Genomic DNA, 20,822 nt, shown 5'->3' with positions numbered 1-20,822 from the left:
AGTATATTCTTTTCTTGAAATCTGAATAAGAAGAAAAAGGACATTTTTTAATCATCTGTTCATGTTGTCCCTTGTCATTGAGGTTTTCTTGGTTGTCATGATGGTGATGGGTTGGCTTGCTTTTGGTTCATGGGAATTCAGTCTTTTCTAGATTCTTACTAGTACATGATATCAATTTTTTTTTTACCTTGTTTCTTCTTTATTTAAATTTTCTGTCTTTTTCTATCCTGGGTCTTGCTCAGAATTCAGGTTTCTTTGGTCATCATATGGATTTCTTGTGGCAGGCAAATGCAGATTTCAAAGCAAGGTTAGACCTTTAGCCAATTTCCTCTTCTTCTGTCTCTCTCAACAATACTTGGTTTTTGCATTATTCGTATTTTCCTTTGGATTATCTGTTGGTTTCTTTTGTTAGGCTGACAAAGATAAAGAGAGAAGATTTATTGGTTTTTTTCTATCTTTTGTGAACTCTTATTGTATGATATCAGATGGCCTTGCTCTTCTCCTTAGATTTGAATTGAACTTGTTTTACATCTATTATAATCAAGCATTCGATTTTGTCGTGCTTAAATTTATTCTAATGAATTTTTTTGCTGAATTATGCAGATTCTGACATCCAAGAGACGTTTTGGTGTCTTACCAACTCTAGATACCTGTAATTTCCAAGGTTGTAGTGATTATAGGACTTGGCATGTGCTAAATCTGTGTTAAATTCTCCTATGATCTCTTTCAATGATGTTGGTTTTGAGAAGCCTGTAAGCTTGTGAATTTTGAATGGACCTGTCCTCCAACTGTAAGCCTTCGAGGTTATTCGGTTGCCATTTGACTTCTGTAACATGCAAATGTCTTGCTTTTGTCACAATTGCTCTGTTTTTCAGAGCTATCTTGCTTCATTCATTCTCTGGCTACGGTGTGGTTGAATGGAACAATCTAGACTTGATTTTAAGACCTTTATTGTTGAACTCTGATGATGGGATTCGTAGAGAGAAGTTTGTGGAGGTTCCTCAAATTGTGTGGGGACTAAATAATCAGAAGATAGCATTTGCAAGATCTTGTCTTACTGCTAGAATGCTTAACCGAACTCTTTTGATGCCTAGCTTAAGTGCTTCACTTTTCTACAAGGAAATTGACCGCTTGAAGCCTATTTCCTTTGATAAAGTCTTCCAATTTGAAAAGTTTAATTCACTTTGTAATGGGTTTGTGCGATTGGGTCGTTATTCGGATCTTAAGAATCAAACAGGAATATATGATCTCCAGAAGGGAAGTGGAAGAAAGTGGACAGTTGAGAGAGACCTGGAGCAGTTGAAGCAAAGCAGCAAAGGTCCTGTTGATAAGCATGAAGTGATTAGATTTGTTGGAAAGAATCCGTTTCTTTGGCATGATCATTGGCCTGTTAAGGACTATGCAAGGGTCTTTGAGTGCTTGGTTTTGGTTGATGAGATAGCAAAAGAAGCAGATAAAGTTGTGTCCAAGATTAGGCAGATAGGAAGAAAGCTTCGGATCAAAACTGAGGCAGTTCAAAACAATTTTGATGCAGAGGTTTCTTCACTGCCACCGGCTCCTTACGTAGCAGTCCATATGAGGGTAGAAATAGACTGGATGATTCACTGTAAGAAACTAGAGCAAAGATCAGGCATAAGCCAAATTTGTAGCAGCAAGCAAGAAATTATGGAAAGAGTGGGGAACATTGCCAGATTAGAATCTCCCACTGTTGTTTATCTTGCTGTTGCCGATAGCCTCCTTAACGATTCTTCAATATTGGGTGGTTGGAAGAAAGGATTGCTTCTTTTTGAGAAGAAAAAATTAGGGGTTGATGGAATTTACAAGAAGCATCCATATCTCATTCAGTCAGCAATTGACTATGAGGTGTGCTCAAGGGCTGATATATTTGTGGGCAACAGTTTTTCCACTTTTTCTAGCCTCATAGTTCTTGAGAGGACACAAAAAATGATCAGAATGGGCATCACAAGCACATGTGACATCGATGTTCGGTGGCCATCTTATGCATACAACGTACCCGGGGAATTAAACCGGCCTAAGAAATGGATGACTAATATGTCTGATGCAAGTCTCAAAGCAATTAGTTATGGTTCCAATGCCATCTCATGTTGAAGTTTATCGCATACTATATGTATCTTTCGCAGCTTTTCCCCAGTTGCTGATCATATTATCACTGCATGTTCAGCATTTTTGAACCCATTTCATCCTGCTGGTTGAATGGATTAAAGGATATAGTGAACATATCAAGATACAGCTGAATACCGAAATAATAGGTACAGTTTTCATTTTTGTAATTTTGGTGTTTTGCTCACTTTTTTTTTGATATATGTCACTTGTTCTTAGCGAACATATTCATCTTGAAGCCATAGTCCAAAATTTTGCTTATTTTTTGCTTAATATCCTCAAAAAAATTCATTTAGTTACTGGTTTCTATTGACAATTGAAAAGATGTAGTCTTTACACCGATTCTTGTTGTTGGATTACCTTCAAACTAATGCTCTATATGATCTTAATCTTTTATTAATTTTTTTGTACAAAAGAGGCCATTATCGGGTGTTAAATTTTGAATTTCAGAGTTATTGGATGTTATCTCATAAATATATGATTGCAGTAATCAACTAAGTCAAGTTTTGGATTCCTGTTTTGCCAAACCAAACTAAATCTTTTCTCCTAATAAGCGTGATCTATTAGCTTTTTGGGGGTCATTTGCTTTAGTTTAGTTATATTCTTTTTGTTCTGTCCGCCATTAAAGGATAGGAACAGAGTGGAAAGGTAAAGTGAATGACCACCCTTTGTTGTCTCCACTAGAATCAAAGATTTTGTTTTCCCCTTTTGTGTAGGTCCAACATTGGCCTCCACTACGACTGGTCATTTTTTGGCTCAATTCGCGTAATTCAGTTATGTATTATGATGTTAAGAGTCGTATTAAAGGAATTTCATTACTTTCTTTTTTTTTTTTCCCAGCTAAGGCAGTAATCTGTTTGTCCCTGTAGTTTCACCGCCATATATATACCCAGAAGAAAGCTCTCCCATGGCCTGCCTGTTATCAGTACAAGTGAAAATGAAATACTAGTGCTGTTAAAATTAAATAAAAAAAAGATGGTGGGTGGATGCACTAGGAGATGAGAGATGGTTAAAATAGACGTGCCAGTGGCACCCCACAGAAAAATAAATTATGAAAAACGAAAGCTTGTTGCAATTTTTACTGTGATGGCATCTATAATTATAAAGCCAGTAATCAGGCGAAAAAACGAGGGAAAATACTGATCATTGAAGGGTGTTCTAGTGAGTGATTCCTGTAGGATAGTAAAAAATTGCATGTTTTTGTCATTCACCTATTGATCTAGTGCCTAAAGATGTTTTATAAAGATTTAAAGGTCCTGATTTTGAGTGAAGATCTCCTTCTGTCCATTCCCTCCTGCCTGAACAAAAAAATAAATAAAATTGCATGTGGTTTGGCTTTGCCTCTGTCTCCAAGTCTTGCTGGAACGACTTCGGAAGGCTATGTTACGTTCATTATTACCTATTAAGAATCTACAATATGCAGAACATACGAAATAAACAACACAATCTGTAAAAACTTGGATTTCGTTTCAGTTGACGAATGACATAAACCAAGATATAATGGGTATCGCTTGGCAAAATTGATGCCGCCCGTCCATGGTACTAGTCCAGTTCACCAGGCACGAGTGAAATCAAAGCGACAGATCCTGATCTCGTTCCATATTCCAAGCCTATCCTAATTCGATGTTGGAGGCTTGGAACCCATATCTATAACCCAGTCAAACCGGCTGTTGAACTGGTTAAACAGGAAACTGACTCCTCAAATAAAATAGGCCATTGTACGATCCAGTTCAGCTATGCCTATGAGCACAGCCATTTTGTGTGCTAAGTAAGACCTAGATTTAAAAACATTGGACCGCAGTCCACAGTTGAACTGCTATTAATAAACCCCATGAACATGGCACCGTGGATGGTGGATGGGTAGGCTGCTAGGGATATTGGAACTTTAAAGTTAAACCGCATGGCTTTGCCTATAGGTTAGTGAAGGAAAGTGTGGAGACTTTGGGAGAGAAATTGATGGAAAAGGCCTGCAACACAGCAATTAATGTCACAATTAACTTACCTGTCTATTGAAATGAGCTAGAACATAATTAGCAAAGCTCAGTAAATCCAAAATACTTTCTGCAACTTGAAGAATGTTTAAAGCGAGAAAAAAAAAACAGTATTCCTGTCAAGATAATGCTAACTATTGCATTCATGAGACAGAATGAAAAGACTTGTTTCATTAACTTTTGTTTCAATTTGATGACATTACCAAATGTTTACCCTATTATCCATCTTTTTCTTTCAAGATGAAAGCAACTATCATGCATAGAATCTTCCCCCTAATCTAATACAAAGTCCTCCAGGGTATTTTATCTTCCAGCGTGTAGTTAATGACTAACGAGAACGAAGTGCTGATCTCAAGAACTTTGTGCAAACGAAAATGGAGCCAATTGAGTGAGAAACTCTTTGACTCTCTTGTAAACCTAATTGGACCGACAAGTAATTTATTACCTAACATTGGAATGATCTACACTACCTTCATTGGATATAGTCTTCGTAGTAGTTGTCACTTATTACAGAGACAAATCTCTCAAGCCAAGGAAGCTGATGGAGGTCCTTCATGGCATCTACATAGGAATCTGTACAGCGGGGTGGGGATTGATATGGATGATGGTCACTCAGACTAAAGCCCCCAGCAAGGAACCTTTGGATTAGCGCCAGCTGTGATCTTTCTTGGTCTGAGTAGGCATCCATGATCATAGGGAGTGAATTGAAAGTCTCCCATGCCCATTGTTCTGATTCCTGGACAGAATGCGTTACCAAGTCGTCAGAGTTGTCTTCATCCCAAAAGGCACATTGACAGGTCTGTTGACCATCCCTGTATTCAGCACCACAAGAATAACAGAACTCATGCCTGCACCTGAAAAGTAATGTGAAAGCAAAATTGGTTTAACGAACCTCAAACCATATAATAAACCCAGTCATATTCGACTAAATTGCACATGTGTGTGCAAAACATACAAATAAACTTCTTCACATGTGGACAAACAAGAACTTGGCACGCATACAAAATTGCACAATCAACCAAGTTACCATTCAAAAATAGTCTAATCATATGGGTGCTCATATAATTAGATTGTTGCAGAAAATAAAAAATAACAATTCAAAAATGGTACAAAATGCATGGCCTGTTTTTAGATTCAGGTATAGCAATTAAAATAGTCCCTCAGGAGCAAGCAAGAAAATTGCAACCAATATAAAAAATCTCAGGCAGGAAGGAGATTGGCTTCAAATAATTTCATTTGTCAACAATCAATCTGCCCATTATTTAAGCAATTCCAACGAAGTCACTTCTAATAACCAGAGCACTTATTAAAAGAAGATGGATCTTACCAGCACGTCATGTGGTAGCAACCTTGAGTAAGTTCAATCATCCTATGGCACTGCTGGCAACGCCTCCACCTATTGTTTTGTGCCAAGCGATGTAAGGTAATATCTGCAGCATCTCTTTCCTCGAGAGGGAGGTTCTGATACTCTTCACAACTCATTGACAAATGCCACGGAACTCCACATTCCACACATATAAACCTTTGACAAACTGGGCACTCAACACAGCTATTATCTGATTGACTAGATGAACTTGCCCTAGTTGACAAGCATTCACGTGGATCAAGCAAGACAGAACAATTTGGATAAGGACAGTAGATTCCATCTGAGCGAAGAACATTTGCTTCTGTTTGGGCTCTTTCTAAAGACTCATAGGAAGCCAGTGGAAGAAAAGATCTACACTCAGCAGTGGAGATGTAATACTTGCATCTTAACTGAGGGCACCTGATTGGGACTTGGGACGACTTCAGTTTACCATCCACATAAGTTCTCATACAATGGGAACAGAATTTATGAGAACACTTCATGGTGATCATCATCAATGATGGTTTCTCATCACAGCAGATAGAACAATTTTCAGGAGTGTTATCTCCCTTGGTAGGAGAAGAAACGACTCCTATTGCTACTTGGGCTAGCTGCAATGGCCTCAAAAGATTGATGGTTGGAACGAGTTTCAGAACAAACTCTTCCAAATTACGGGTATGTTCTAGGATTCTTTCCCTCAATGCCATCACAAGTGGATTATCAAGTTTCTTGTCGCATGTAATCTGCCAGAAATTCATGTCAGTAGAGCATAGTACAAGGAATAACATGGAAGTTAATTGGATTACTAAAGATGATGAACTTCAGATCTATTGTCTATAAAAAAATCATTGTGGGTATTTTCCTGAGATTCATCATAAGCAACCACCAACTGTTCCTTTTTCTTAAGTTAAAGGATTTCAGATACAATTAAAACTTTTCATCATTAAGCCATAATGATTGGATACACGTATGCATTTGGTAAATTTGAACATTAAACAGATAAAAGTTGCAAGAAATAGAGTTACCATTACTAGCATAACGAACTTAAAAACTTTAACTACCAACTTTTCAGCATAATTGAAAGTTCTAAGTCTAAAACCGGGAGAGAAAAATTAGCAAAAGCTATGTTCTATAACTTCAAAATTTAAAAAAAAAAAATGGATACAGTGGATTTGGGAGGTGAGAACCTGCAGCTCTTCAGATAAAGACAAATAAACTTTTATGATGTAGCCAAGCATAAGAAAATAAACTGAAACTTCATATTATAGGAAGATTTTGTGATATCATATAATGAAAGTAACTGTTCTAAGTGCAATAAAAACGAGGTAATCTTTAACGTTTGATACGAAAAGAACATTATGAGGATGCCAATCTTTACTGACCTGATCATATAACATTGCTGAATCAGTAAAAGCGTATACACGGTGGATTTTATTCTCTATAGCCTCTGTCAAACCATCCATTAAAGCTAAATAATCAGCCACGGATTCCTCCACATAAAAGTCAAGCTTTTTCTGCACTTGAATAACAGGGCTATCGGCTGATCTCTCCATGACCACCCCAATTCCTGAAAACCCAGAACTAGAGTCGCCAGTCTCAGCTAAAGAGATGCCCTTGAAGAACATCTTCACTGAAAATTCATCGAACTCTTCCTTTTCTTCTTCCTTTACCACCTCTTCAGTTTCCTTCCATACCTCATCATCTTCACAACAGCTCCGAAAGTCTTCCTCGTCTTCTTCTACTCTAACTTCGCTAACGAATGATACAAAGGACTCATCAGGCAAAACTACTTGATCCTCCATTTTTCAAGACCAATTCCTCCAAATAATCTGAAAACGAGCTCTGCTACTCTTTACACTTCAAGTGATTACTGATATCCAAACCTAAATGACACCAATTAGGATAAAAAAAAATCCATCTCAATTTGCATGTCACTCAAAAAATAAAGAAAGAAAAAAAGTGATCTTTTCTAGCTCATATTTCTAAAACAAAATCCGACAGAACCCATCAAGGAAATTGACCAATACCCCAGATTTTATCACCAAAATCCGGCTGAAATCACAAAAAAAAAGTTGATATTCCGGTTCTTAACCAGAATCTAACAAATACCCATCAACAGATCAATTAAAAGCTCCAAGCTCTGACCAAAAAAATTAAAACTTGAAACTTGAAAAAAATCAACTTCAACAATCCAATAACCCCAGAAAAAAAAGTTAAATCTACTGAAAAATCAATCCCTCCATTATTTTCTACAAAACTACGGGGAAAATAAATTATAAAAAAAAAAAATGGTATCGATCAAATGAAATGAAACTTCCATACCATGGCTTGGAACCTTATCTGGAAGGGAATTTTCGCGCAGTCTTGTGAATGGGTATTAAAGCCCTAATTTTCTGACAAGCTGCTTCGTGCCAGAAAATTAAAAAAAAAAGAAAAAACTATTTTTATTATTTTACTGAGAATTAGATTAAGACAGGATCATTATGTGGAGAGAGAAAGAAGAAAAAGAAAAAAAAAAATCTGGTGCTAATGGCGTAAGAGAATAAGAAAATACTTTTTTTCTTTGTTTTTTCGGCTATTTGTTTTGCTGGCATTCTTTTATTTTTGCTTGACTTTTTCATTTTTCTAGAAATAATGTCACATCTGCAAGGCTAAAACTTTCTAAAACCTTGATTTATGGTCCATCTTTAATTAATTATCTGATTTTTCTTTAAAAAAAATTTCTATCTTTGGTTAAAAATTTTGGATTAAAAATACCATCTTGTCGTAAATTTTTTATTTTTTAATGTTAAATGTGCGGTCTGATGAGATTTAATTTAATTAGTTGTTGGCAAAAAAAATAATTAATTCAAAAAAATGTATGAATTTTTTATAAAAGAAAATAATTTAAAAACAATATGTAAAAAAAAAGAGAGAATCAAGTGAGAATTTATACCATTTTTTGTCTCAAATTTAATTCGTGGGTGGAAAGTAGTATAGCATTAAGGAAGGCAATTGCATCCAAATTTGGTACTTGACTTCACCTTTTAAGAGAGTTTTTTTTTTTTTTTTTTAAATCAAGTATCAAGCCAAGTAATAATAGCAAAAATTAAGTTCAGATGAGATTAAATCGGATCAAAATTAAGTTTTAAACAAATTTGATATGATTTGATATATATAAATTTATTTTTTTAATTATTTTTTTAATTTTATATTTATATATAATTTTATATTTATATTAAAAATAATATTTTATTAATTTAAAATTAAATCAAATTAAATATAATTTTATACAATATCAACTTGAATCAAATTTAAATTTAAAAATTAAAAAATATCATCAAATCAAAACGAATTCAAATTTTATATATATATATAATCAAATTAAATTTGAGACAAACAAAAATCAATTTAAATTTAATCGGTTACCATCCTTTTTCTTTAAATGATTCCTAGCTTTTTTTTTAGTTCTTGAAAGACTTTCTTTGTCTAGTCTTTTTTTTTTTTAATTTTAAAATTACGTTTTTTTTAAGTTAAAATTTTTTATTTTTTTATATGTTAAAATTATTATTTATTTTTATATTAAAAATTATGAAAATTTAATTTTATAAAAAAAAATTAAAATTTATTATTAAATATATTTAAATTATTTTTTAAAATTTCGTAAAAATCAATATATAATAAATATTTTGAAATAAAAGAAATAGTATTTTTTGTCTCCGTATGATACAATAAAAACTTGTAATCACTCTTTTTTTTTTGGAACACATGGAAACATTGATTTTAAAATTTTTGTTGTAATTCTCCCTCAATCCAACAAATAAAATTACAAAACGTTTGTCTTGTTTCTCCCTGAAAGAAAAAAAACAAACTGTTTGATAATGCAACAAACGAAGATCAAAGATTCCCAGCCAGAAACAGAAAACATTGGCTTAAGAAATCTATGTGCACATGGGTTTTGTCTGTTGGATGAGAATAAAATATGTGACTTCTGTTCTGACTTTTTCAACCCCAATACAAAATTTATTTATTTATTTATTTATAGTAATAAATAAATCTGAAAAAGTAACTGTAGCAGGGTTGAAAAATGAGCCAATAATCATCATACCCACCACCTTTCCTTGTATTTGACTGCTCTCTAATAAAAAAGAATATCATATAAATTAATTGAAATTATTTGGACAGATAAACTAAAAAATTTAACATGAATGCTAATTGTGTTAACCTACTCATGATAATTTTTTATTAGTGTAAATTTTACTAAAAAAAAAAAAAAAAACTAAACTATGGGAAAGAAGGATACTGCATGCTTGGACTTATGTTATTTATAGCCACATTAAAAACTAGACTTACCAAATTTAAGTCAAAATTAATAGTTCTGGCAGAAAGAGGAATTGAATTTATGTTTGAGGCATGCATTTCTTTTCCATTGGATGAGCTTAAAATGAATATTATAGGAGATTGATCACACTACTTCAAATTGCATGACAGCTACTAAAGTATGAGTATCTTGTTGGGGATTATGCTCAGCATGTTGCTAGTATGTAGCTTTGGATTTGCTCTTTTTGGTTGGTGCAGGGCTGCAAATCATAAATTTAAAATTTAATTTAATTGATTAATGTAATATTTTTAAAAATAATATTTAATAAGTTTGAAATTTAAATTTATTTATAATTTATTTATTTTTAAAAAATCAGTTTCGATAATTAATGTTATTTACCGCGGTTGGCTCATTTTAATTACAATATCATTTTTTGGTTTTTGTGTTTGGTGGGTAGGGTTGGTGGCATAGTTTGAAAAATATAGCAGCAAAAGTAAATGGAGATGATAAAGACAAAGTTGAGTAGTGTATCATTGCCTTAAGAAACATCAACTACTCAAAACCAAACTTCATATCATTAAAGGGAACTTTGGTCTATAATTTAGATTCAAGAAGGAAGAAGGCCATGTGAAATTCTTTGCTTGGTATAAATTAGATTAAAGTGATTGGAACTTTGAACTCCTTCCCTTTCTTGGGCCAATGATTGGAACCCGAAAAGAAGGGGAAAGAATATAGATTTTGATTAGAGGAACTGAAAACCTAGTTTTCAAAGAAGAATTAAAGGAACCCCTCCTGAGTGATGGTGTTATTATCTTCTATCCATGTTGGTACCTTTCCTGACAATTTGTTCTTACCAAAGATCAAAGCTCCTCTGCACAGTCCTCTGCAGAGGACTGTTTTGCAAAGATAAAGGAATTTTCTCCTCTAAAACTGTTGCTGCTAACGATTAGATATCGAAAAAATGACCCAATTCCACTTTGATGGGTTGAGTCTTGATTATCAATAGCCCTTCTTGTTGGGCCAAGTTCAACCTAATGCTGAATTCATTAGATTGAGCTCTAAACTCCCGCAGCCCTTCTTATTCAAGGCTTTGAGTCCAAGATTTGTCTGCAATTAGCTATGGGGATGATTACTTCCCGTATTCATATTTAATCATTTTGGTTTGGGGTTTTGGGCTTATGTTGTTGTTTTCTCTCCTATTCTTCATTGTTAAAATTTTTCCTTTTTTTTTTGTTGGTAAACTAATGCTGGCTTATTAGTCATAACCACAAAGATTAGTAACAATATCAGACGGTTAGATAGCATACAGTTGATTTTATGGCTCTCTGAACCATGGGTACTTGTACAAGTTTCTACTTGATTGAATTATAACATGGTTTTCATCTTGGATTACTGAATGCATGCATTTTCAAGATGACGAAATTCTAGAAAACAGTTTTATTCTGACTGCAGCTCACGAGCTTGACCTCGCATTAAGATTCTAGTTTACAACAGTTCATTATGGTCCAACCACATTTCCTTGGAGCCACCCACTCGTTACAGCCCATTACTGTGATGGGCCACATATGAATAATCTTTTTCTCTCCGTGTAGCAAATGCATTTTCATTGTGATATAAAAAATCTGTGAAGCTGATAGATTTCATATTTTTGAAGCCATTGGATCCAAAATGGAAGTCAATTCCTGGGTCAACTTTTCCTTACAGCTTTTTCATTTCAGCCTGTAGCAATGCTTTTATGAAAAGGAGCATCCTAAGTTTCAAATTATTCCATTCCACATTTTCAATAACTTTGGGTTCTATCCTTCCAAATTGAAAATTTTTTAAAGGAGACAGTAATATAGGATAAAAATATATTACAAATGTTAAGATTTAAATTTTAATTAACTTGATATTATTTAAATGAAATTATTTAGTTAAACTTAAGATTTATAGAAAAATTTAAATTTGTTATAGAAGTAAATGTGTTCCCACTGGGACAAGATGAATGGAATCATAACCTCTCCCTCCATATATCAAAGAACCATCCACTGTAACACCATGACTGTAGGGTGGTTGAGTTATCTAGGTCACTAGGACTTTAAGGTTTAAAAACTTCAAAAAGCTAGACATAATCATTCTACCCAAGATGGGTGTTGGGTTGATTTGCACTAAACATCTCTGATGGTGCAATCTTCAAAACCCCATTAATGGAATTGAAAAGGACCCAAAAGGTTCTGTAGGCTTAGCACAAGGGAATTATATTTTAGTGGGAGAATATAATGTCTTCACCCATCTTTTATAACCCACCCTAGAAAAAGAATAATTTTATTGGTTCCCCCTCTAACATGCTCAGCCTAATTTGGTTTTGATTGATTCAACCATGGAATAATGATCTCTTAGCTTTACTTCTACTCCACTAGCCCCTATATTATATATATATATATATATAAATATATATCACCCTACCAAATTGATATGCCTTAAAAGTAAACAGATGGCAGGCTTTAAAACTCCCAAATAAAGGGATTTGCATTGTGGAAGAGCCATGATTCTAGATGGCTAGTGCTCCTTCTCTATTTCTATCTCTCTCTCTCTCTCCCTCGTTTTCTATCTCTATCTCTATCTCTTACAACTTGTTCTTTGGGAGTGGGGCAATGTCATAAAGGCGAAATGTGTTCTAGGGGAACAAAAGAATCAAATCAATTTTAAGGTGATGAACCAGTACCAGTGTGCCCCAATTCCACGTTTAAACAATGAATCCAAGAAAAAAAATTAGAGGAAAGAAAGGTTGAGATTCACATCTAGGGCCCCATAGCCTTAATTGGGTCCATATTTCATGTTCAGCTGCGTGCACTCCATCCCCTTCAAAACCCATCCACCTCCAAGGAATAAATGGATAAATCGACAAAGTGGGCTGCTTTATGGTAAACCTTTCCATCTCTTTACACAACTGGGACCCATACCCCCCTATATTTTTCGTTGTCTTGGACTGTGGCCACTCATCAAGGATTCAAAGATTAGGGACAAAGACATGGACGTCGATACTGGGAAACCCTATTTTGTGTCAGATAATGGGTCCCAAACACTGAAAAAAATACCAATACAAATAAATAATTGGGGTGGGTTTAATGTGTCATTTTCAAACTTGTTTGATATCAGAGGGCTGGCAAACATGTGGGACGAACAAATACGTTGTCTTGATAGCCTGTTATGTTACTTTCCTCTTGATATGGGCCATGTTGTAAAAAGGATGAGCCTTATTCTCTTTGCGACAAAGTCCTCAAAGCATCTATCACCTTTGGTGAAAGGAACAATACACCAATATATCTCCTACCCCTCCATTAGCCTCCAACACATTGATTGAATTAATGTATCATTTCACAAAAACAATGAATGACTGAATGAATGAATGAATGAATATGAATCCTTTTCATATTTGGTTGATCAAATTCAATGCTTAAAGATAAACTTTTAGAAATTTCAGATTTATAAAGTTGTAATTCAAGTAATTAAGCAAACCAAAAGAAAATGACAAGATTCTTTTTCTGTTGAGTGAATCTTTTCATCAAAGAGACATCGTATATGGTCGTGTATGGAGCTTTGAGTCTATAAACTTTTTCTACCTTAGTATGTATTATGATTGAGGATAAAAAGGAATTTTTTTTTTTTTGGGACGTGGGGCAAGGGAAAGGCCCACATGACGTGAAGATGTGATTCCATGACATAGAGGATATTTTATGTTTATTTTTATTTAATTTGATTTTTATTTGGATGATTAGTCAACTTTCTCTTTAATTAATGTGGCCTTAGAAATTCATTACACCTCAATTTACGTGTAGCTCATCTACTTCAATGCTGTGTGCTAACCGAATTCAATGATAATTAAATTCTAATCGGTAACACTTACACCTCAGTATAATTATATTGCAAGTGATTGTTATACGGACCAAATCATTATAAAAAACCCTAAACATGATTTAAGATATATAATTTTACCATTAATTAAATTAATCTCAATCCCCATTTCTTAATGTTTTAGAGAAGTTTAAAGCGAGACTGGACAAGAAAGTGAAAGTAAGAATCTTGAAAATGGAGGATTCATGTGAAACTTTTGACTCGTTTGAAACAGACAGGATGCTCTTGATTTCTTTTTCATTTTGTTTTTTCTTTCAAGAGTTTCATGCCGGTCATAGAGGGACAAAAGGCCCATTAATTAAATGGATCCGAAAAAAAAAAAAAAAGCAAAAAAAATCAAATAAATAAATCTTCATCATCAAATGTTGCTTTCATGTACCCCATTATTAATTATAGTCATCAGTTTTTTGGCTAAAATTTTATTCCCCTTATCTCTAATTAGAATCCCAGGGTTTGCACGATTGATGGGAATATAATATTTTAAAATATTAATATAAAAATAACTATTTAAAAAAATTAATTAAAGCAAGATGATGATTTCATCTAACATTTTAATAATGTTATTCGAATGGATCATATGTAAGTCCATCAAAGCTGTTCGCTTATCACGTGGAATTATAAATTAAGGTTAGATCAGCTTTCAAGCAGACAAAAATTATAAAAGTTGCTATAAAGGTTTCATTAAAATACAGAAAAGGATTTATACTTGAACTAAACAACAACATCAATAATAATTTATTGAAATAGAATATATGAAAGTTTTGAATTTTTTTTGTATCACTCAATTTTTGTTAAAATATATTTAAATTAGCTAAATTTAAATGCAAATACTTGCTTAATTAATTGAAAATCTTTTTTAATGTGGAATGCGAATTTTAATTTTTTTTTTAAAGAAAAAGACATGTTTAATATTGAATCAAGTACTTAAGTACGCATGTTACTTGGCCTAGTGGCCAAGAATAAGAAGACATAAGGTTGGGGTTCGACCCTAACTTCTCCTTTTTCTTCTTGTTGTAGGGTTTTTTCCTTTTGAAAAAAAAAAAAAACTATAACAATGTTTATATAATTGGACCGAACTACTTCATTGAAATTGAATTCTTTACAACATTTTCAACTTCTAATAAAATATGTAGGAGAGGACATGGGTTGATTCAGTTGATAATCAGTTGAAAAAAATCAAATACTTCGTTGAAATAGACTTAGATTCGATTTTCACTATCAATAATCATCCATTGATAAACAATCTATTAATTCAATGTAAATCTTCGATAAAGAAACCTGCACATGCGATAACCTTAGAATTGAGTCACTTCTCCTATAAACTTTTAAAACTTTTAAGTGAGTGTACTTGCTCCTTAAATTTATCATAAACAATCAAATATTATGTTAAAGAAATTTAGGTTGAATTGAGATATAATGTCACTTACATTCTCAAAAACAAAAAATAAGAAATTAGTTAATTTGAAATTCAAATTTCGAGTTTCTTGGTTTGGTTAAATGGGGCAAATCACTAAGTAACATGTGCAAATGAATCTAATCATCGTATTATTTCAATTAATTAGGTGATTTGGAAGGTTAAGTACCAACACATTGTGACTGTGCGCATGTGATTAGGCTTTCCCTGACCCTAAGCATATTTTTGGTGAAATTGACAGCTACAAAATTGTCTTCATTGAAGGTATATGAAGTATGAATCAAACTTTCCAAAAGGAACAAGGAACATTTAGACAGTCTAATTTGGAGGCGGCATCAGTTTTGACTTTCATGTTGAATTATGCTTCATATTTGAGAGACATTGTCTCCTCTTCATGCAATACAATATCACAAAGGAAGCTTCCTTTTTTTTTTTTTTTGTGTGTGTGTGTAGACTTGGACCTTGATCATTTGTTAAAACTCTTATTGGAAGATAAAATTTCCCAGTTTTCAAAGGAAAGTTTCCCTTCGAGAATTATGGGTTTGATCGGAAATGCAGCCGACCAGCAAACATGTAGTCATTGAGTGAAAATTTCCCACCAACATCACAAAATTTCTTTGCTTCAATGTCATGAGTTGTAGCTTAGTTTCTTTATCATTCACCAAAAACAAGGAGAAACTCTCTCATCTACTTTATTCATACATCAAAATCAATTTTCTATTAAGTAATGTACTAAATTTTTATCCTTAAAAGATATAAAGGGCAAATGACACATCTACTTTCTTAAAGTATACCTTTGACATGTCTCTCATTTGGTACTCACTTCATCCTTGCTATATTAACCTTTTCCTTACTATACATAAATTCCTTCACATAGAAAACCTGCCTAATTTCGAAAGTAAATTTAATAATTCATGTAATAGTAAGTGAAATAACAGTGTCACTACTAGCTAAGACCATGCCTTCTTCAACCTTATTTTTAGGTCTATTACATGTTTTTTCTTTGACGATAAACTTTAAGGACTAATTCTAGAAAGCGATTTTAATCAAATACTAAATAAGATGAAACTTGAAATATCAAGAAATGCGGCCCAAAAACATGACATAGCATGGAAGAAGGGGAACAGTAAACAAGGACGATAAAGAATATTACACGTGTCAAAACCCAGAAGGGAGCCCACAAAGGAGAGGTTAAAGCAAAGTCCATTCACATGGATGCCCCATGAAAGGGTTTTGTGATTATTGAGAGGTCAAATAATTTATAGGACACACTTAAACTCACACAAAGGTGCCAAAATTAGCAGGTTATGGTCTTCTTTTTTCTCTGGTGTTTGTCTGTGCGTTACCCCCACGTACACCGCACTGTTCCTGCCTTAAACCTAATTTTTACTGGTTGCTTTTCACCTCTCTCTTTAACCTTTTCTCTGATTTTGTCGGCTTTGCACCCTCCAAGATTAGCATCCAGCTCTCTGACAACAGCAGCACAGAAAAGAAAAAGAAAAAGAAGAGTGTTATTATCATCTGCACTGCAAGGCTGCAGCATCAACGCATGATCTTCTCTCACGCTTACATCAACACCCCTCGCCAACCCCACTATCGTACACCTTTGCTGCAGGTCCTCGGCGTGTTTCTAGGGTTCTTTTTTTTTTTCTTTTGGAAAGGGTTTGGAATTTGGATTCACCTCCCTTGGAAAGTGCCTGATATATACCATCCAAATGAGAAAATGACGAAAAAAAAATCAGCTTTCATTTCTCAATTTGGTCTATAAGCATGACATATGTGCCTTCTGAAATGGACCTTTCAATTGACTCGTCTATATATCAGGGGTCTCTATATAAAGATTGAAAAGGAGAGAAAGAAGGTATGAAATGAAATGAATGGTGCTAATTTTGAGGTGTGTATGGGAAGGAGAGGAAGGAGTTGCATCTGGATCACGCATACCAAGGTCTGTGCCTGTGGGGTTAACGCTGACAGAGAGACAGAAAATTATAGTTCTTGATTGGTCTTCTTCGAAGATTATAATATTAATTTTCTGTTCTCTGTCTCTCTCTCTCCCTTGTATTTTACGCTGTTTCTTTTGAAGCAAAATTTATTGCCATGCAGATTTCCATATACATTGCATATGTTATTATTATGCAGTACTGTATTGATGTTGTTGTATTTGTCATCTTTGAAAATTTATTATCAGTGTCCGTTTCTCGTGTGACGTGTCAGCACCTGCTTCCTACTTGCCACGTTCTCTTATTTACCTCATCCACTCTACCTTTTTTTTTATTAGTTATTTATTTATATTTGAAATGTTGAATTTTAATTATTAAAATTAAAAATTTAACTAGCAACTAATTATATGATTGTTGATTAATTATTTATTTAACTTTTAAATAAAAAGTGTATTAAAATTTTAAAAAATATTTAGACCCTATATCCTATTAGTTTAAGTATTTAAAAATAGATGATATATTTATTTATATTTAACAACAAAGAAATGTTTTAATTTCTCAATCAAATAATGAGACCAATAATAAAGCTAAGGAACCAACCCTCTCTTAGATAATTGGATAGAGATAGGTATATATTGTACATCAAGTACCAAGAGAAGCCAAGGCAACCTTATCTAACTAGTGGGTAGCACTTAAAAACTACTCATTCAAAGGAAAGGGATGAGCTGACAGGCTTTTCCAAGGGTTAATTCCATGTGAAAGGAAAGGCATCTAATGCTTGCTTGCCTAAAAATGATAGCTTTAATTCCTTGGCTATTGGGTACCAAGTTGAGTCCCATAATTACTTTGCCTCTCTTTGAAAATTCCTATTCAAAGGAAATGAGAATTCAGAGCAGCCCACCAACTCACCTAAAATATTAAAAAAAAAAAAAAGATAAAGTTGAAGAAGAGCATTCTAAAAGCAACAATATTTTGTACTGTGATAATCTTTGTGAGGAAGTGCTTGGGGTGATAATTTGTTTAGTATTTCTTAATTATGATTACAGCAAAATAATCTTATTTTTTGGGAGCTGAAAATAGTAATGACATGACAAGTGAATGGAAATATTTGTGCCATCTTTCACTTTAAAATATGTGTGCCTTTCATGCTTTATAAAATAAAGAAATTTGGACTAAGAAACAAGAGACATGGAAAAGGTGAAAAAGAAAATGAGTGGGAAAAAGAATGGGGAGAAAATTGGGGCATATCAATCATTTCATTTTCAGCTAATTTGAGTTGAGGAGTAAGTACAAACTAAAATCACAGTTTTTGCTTTTTGATTGAAAAGAAGACCACTTATTAGAAATAAATAGTGATTGAAATTCTTTAAAATAAAAAATAAAAAAGTTGAGAAGGGGACACCTAAGATAGCTTTAGATATTGGTTTTCATTTACTAGATTGCCTACCAAAATCATCTTTTTGGTTAAGTCAAGATAATTGGTTTTTACTCTAAAGAAAACTTTTCATAGCCTTCAATAAATCCGTTGTGTCAATTCACCCTTTCCCCATTGTCTTGTATGTTAGATGAATGCAAAGATAGAACTTTGGATTCAAGAGATTTGGTACAAATTGATGAGTGTGGGTGTGTGGGAGGACCAACCCCACAATGCCCTTTCCAAGGGGGCAAAGAAGGGATTGGCAATTTAAAACACACAATAAAAGGGAAATAGCCTGTGACCACCACCCTAAGAGGATCCTTCAAGCTTCAAGAAAAGTAAAGGAATGAATCAATGAATGAAGCTAAGAACCAACAAGGCCAACCCCTCAAAATCAATTAATATCTACCTTCAAGAGTCAAGACTCTTAACCCATTCTTTAAAAAAAAAAATAAAGTAGAAAAAAAAGGGTTGTGAACAGAAAATGAATAATTGTCCTCACCTAGTAAGCGAACAATAATGCTTTAACTTTGACAATTTTACTTTACACAGTTTGGCATGTTCCTTTCTTGTTCAAGTTTTGTGGCTTTGGCTGCAAAATGAATTAGTAAAAACAGAACTCTTACAGGCAGCAACTCTCACCAGTTGGCCTTCTTCTTACTACTAGAAATCACCATTCTCAATGGTAAAAACAGATGCTTGAACAAGAAAGGAACAAAAAATAAGAGAGAAAGGAAATAGGAAAAGAATGAGATGAAACAGATACTAATAATGAAAATTTTTTCTGTGATCCATTTCTAAAAAGATATTTGCATTTGCCTTTTTTTTTTTTTTTCACTGAGAACTCTACAAAAGAGAGAGAGATTTTTTTTATGACATGTTAACATGAACACTGCCATTGGTAACAGAATCACAAACAGGGCAACTGCATACCAGGGTGGACCCACACAATGTACAAAGACAAAGATGTCTGCATGGCAGCAACAGCACACTTGACTCTTTCTCACCACACTTTCTACACTTCCTATTATTCCCAACCACCACCGCCTTATCCTGCGCACCACAATCACCACCGACACAGCCACGCCCTTGCCCTTGTGGTTGGGGTGGAATAACCTTGCGCCAGCCTTCATCACTGCTGCCACAGCTAGACTCTGCATCATCGGCCAACGCGGCTGCGCCTCCCCCGCTCACATGGCGTTCCTCGCTAACATGAGCCAGGACTTGTTCTAAATTGGTGCGAAGGGAATTGGCTGTGGCTTCATTTGTTTGTGCCAAGTCTCTCCACAGTTGGTTCTCCATGTATAGGCTTTTCACCCTTTCTTGAAGAACCCAGTTTAGTTTCCCCATTCTTTGTATCTCTTCATCTTTTTCCTTCAGTTTCTTCACAACCCCTTCTTGGATTGCCGTAATCAACATTGTAGATTGTCTCTTTCTTCTTTCTTCAAGTTCCAACCTCACTTTTTCTGTCTGTAATTAATGCAAAAATAAAAAAAGTTCATATCAATAAATTGCCATGTTAACTGAGCATTACAAAGGAAAGAAGGATTTTTTTTTTTCATTGAAACAGCTGTATTAAGAAAAAGTTGGTTTTTTTAGAACTTACATGTTCAGCAATGAAACGGTCAATTTCTTGGTGTTGTTGTTGGATTTGTGAGAATACATCATCGTCAAGAACAAAGGAAACACCGGAAATTTTGTTCTTTTGAGGGACTATATATGAATCAAAGCCGTTGATGAATGAATCTCTAGGCCTTTTTCTAGGAGCTGAAACTGGGATATTCATATTATAGGTAAGGCCACTATCAGCTTTATTGATTGAAGTTTTGGCCGAAATTGGATCACAAACAAGGGATTGATTTAATGGAAAAAGCTGTGAAGCTTCATGCATTGTATCAACCAAAGGAACACAAGAATCCATCTGGGTATTGTATATATTGCCACTCCCTTGATTTGTTTTGAAAAAATCTCTGCTACAAAAAAAAGAAACCGCATGTTTAAAAAAAAAAAACTCGAACCCATTATTAATACAGCAAAGGAGACATATATTTTGAGATATATACCTGTTGGTGATTAACTGAGGAGGGAAAAGATTCATATGAGGAGCTTCAACTGCCATTGGATAAAGCTGTTGGCTTTCGATTCTTTGCTTCTACGTGATTTCCTTTTGCTTTGCTTTGCTTTGCTTTGCTTTGCTTTGATGTGTAGTAGTAGTTGTTGTTCTTTAAGTTTCCTAAGAGAAGGAATAATATAGAAATATAGAGAGAAAGGGAGAGATACAAGGGAAGTGGTCGAGAAGAGAGAGTCTTTGGCTTCGAAGAAGGAGAGAACAAGGAAAGCAGACGATGAGCATGCAAAAAATAAAGAAAACAGATAGAGAAGGGTTTATTTAGGCATTTG

The 20,822-nt window shown here is 34.0% G+C and overlaps 2 protein-coding genes and 1 pseudogene across 5 annotated transcripts; 1 reads left to right on the top strand and 2 right to left on the bottom strand.

Moving 5' to 3' along the window:
• LOC111280384 (O-fucosyltransferase 23 pseudogene) lies at window positions 1-2,271 on the top strand (annotated as a pseudogene). Its single transcript, XR_016334948.1, has 2 exons — window positions 1-307; window positions 604-2,271. The product of XR_016334948.1 is annotated as an O-fucosyltransferase 23 pseudogene (transcript).
• A 1,284-nt stretch (window positions 2,272-3,555) lies between these two features.
• On the bottom strand, window positions 3,556-7,870 carry LOC111280382 (E3 ubiquitin-protein ligase RSL1-like). Of its 2 annotated transcripts, XM_022867730.2 has the most exons (5): window positions 7,780-7,870; window positions 6,840-7,340; window positions 5,440-6,200; window positions 4,583-4,966; window positions 3,556-4,088 (listed from the first exon to the last, which is right to left on the bottom strand). In XM_022867730.2, the coding sequence occupies exons 2-4, from the start codon at window positions 7,257-7,259 to the stop codon at window positions 4,585-4,587; spliced, it is 1,563 nt and encodes a 520-aa protein (XP_022723465.2). In that variant the 5' UTR covers window positions 7,260-7,340; window positions 7,780-7,870; the 3' UTR covers window positions 3,556-4,088; window positions 4,583-4,584. The 2 variants fall into 2 exon arrangements, with proteins under 2 accessions (XP_022723465.2, XP_022723464.2); XM_022867729.2 differs by lacking the exon at window positions 3,556-4,088 and having other exon boundaries at window positions 4,259-4,966.
• Window positions 7,871-19,188: 11,318 nt separating this feature from the next.
• Window positions 19,189-20,822, bottom strand: LOC111280833 (BOI-related E3 ubiquitin-protein ligase 1-like). Of its 2 annotated transcripts, none has more exons than XM_022868341.2 (3): window positions 20,486-20,822; window positions 20,029-20,395; window positions 19,189-19,892 (listed from the first exon to the last, which is right to left on the bottom strand). In XM_022868341.2, exons 1-3 carry the CDS (start codon window positions 20,539-20,541, stop codon window positions 19,293-19,295), a joined length of 1,023 nt encoding a protein of 340 aa, XP_022724076.2. In that variant the 5' UTR covers window positions 20,542-20,822; the 3' UTR covers window positions 19,189-19,292. The 2 variants fall into 2 exon arrangements, with proteins under 2 accessions (XP_022724076.2, XP_022724077.2); XM_022868342.2 differs by having other exon boundaries at window positions 20,029-20,392; window positions 20,486-20,817.

The sequence above is a fragment of the Durio zibethinus genome, chromosome 28 (assembly GCF_047325235.1).
Source record: "Durio zibethinus cultivar Kanyao isolate XHJ-2024 chromosome 28, ASM4732523v1, whole genome shotgun sequence".
NCBI lineage: Eukaryota > Viridiplantae > Streptophyta > Magnoliopsida > Malvales > Malvaceae > Durio > Durio zibethinus.
This window is presented reverse-complemented; position numbering and strand designations above follow the sequence as displayed.

What these genes read in the sequence shown, in the direction of transcription:
- LOC111280833 (XM_022868341.2), bottom strand. Translation starts at nt 20,541, where the DNA reads ATGGCAGTTGAAGCTCCTCATATGAATCTTTTCCCTCCTCAGTTAATC. An exon ending in CCTCAGTTAATCACCAACAG is followed by an intron (nt 20,396 to 20,485) that starts GTATATATCTCA and finishes TTTTTTTTGTAG; the next exon opens with CAGAGATTTTTTCAAAACAA. An exon ending in ACCGTTTCATTGCTGAACAT is followed by an intron (nt 19,893 to 20,028) that starts GTAAGTTCTAAA and finishes CATTAATTACAG; the next exon opens with ACAGAAAAAGTGAGGTTGGA.
- LOC111280382 (XM_022867730.2), bottom strand. Translation starts at nt 7,259, where the DNA reads ATGGAGGATCAAGTAGTTTTGCCTGATGAGTCCTTTGTATCATTCGTT. An exon ending in CAGCAATGTTATATGATCAG is followed by an intron (nt 6,201 to 6,839) that starts GTCAGTAAAGAT and finishes AATTTCTGGCAG; the next exon opens with ATTACATGCGACAAGAAACT. An exon ending in TGCTACCACATGACGTGCTG is followed by an intron (nt 4,967 to 5,439) that starts GTAAGATCCATC and finishes ATTACTTTTCAG; the next exon opens with GTGCAGGCATGAGTTCTGTT.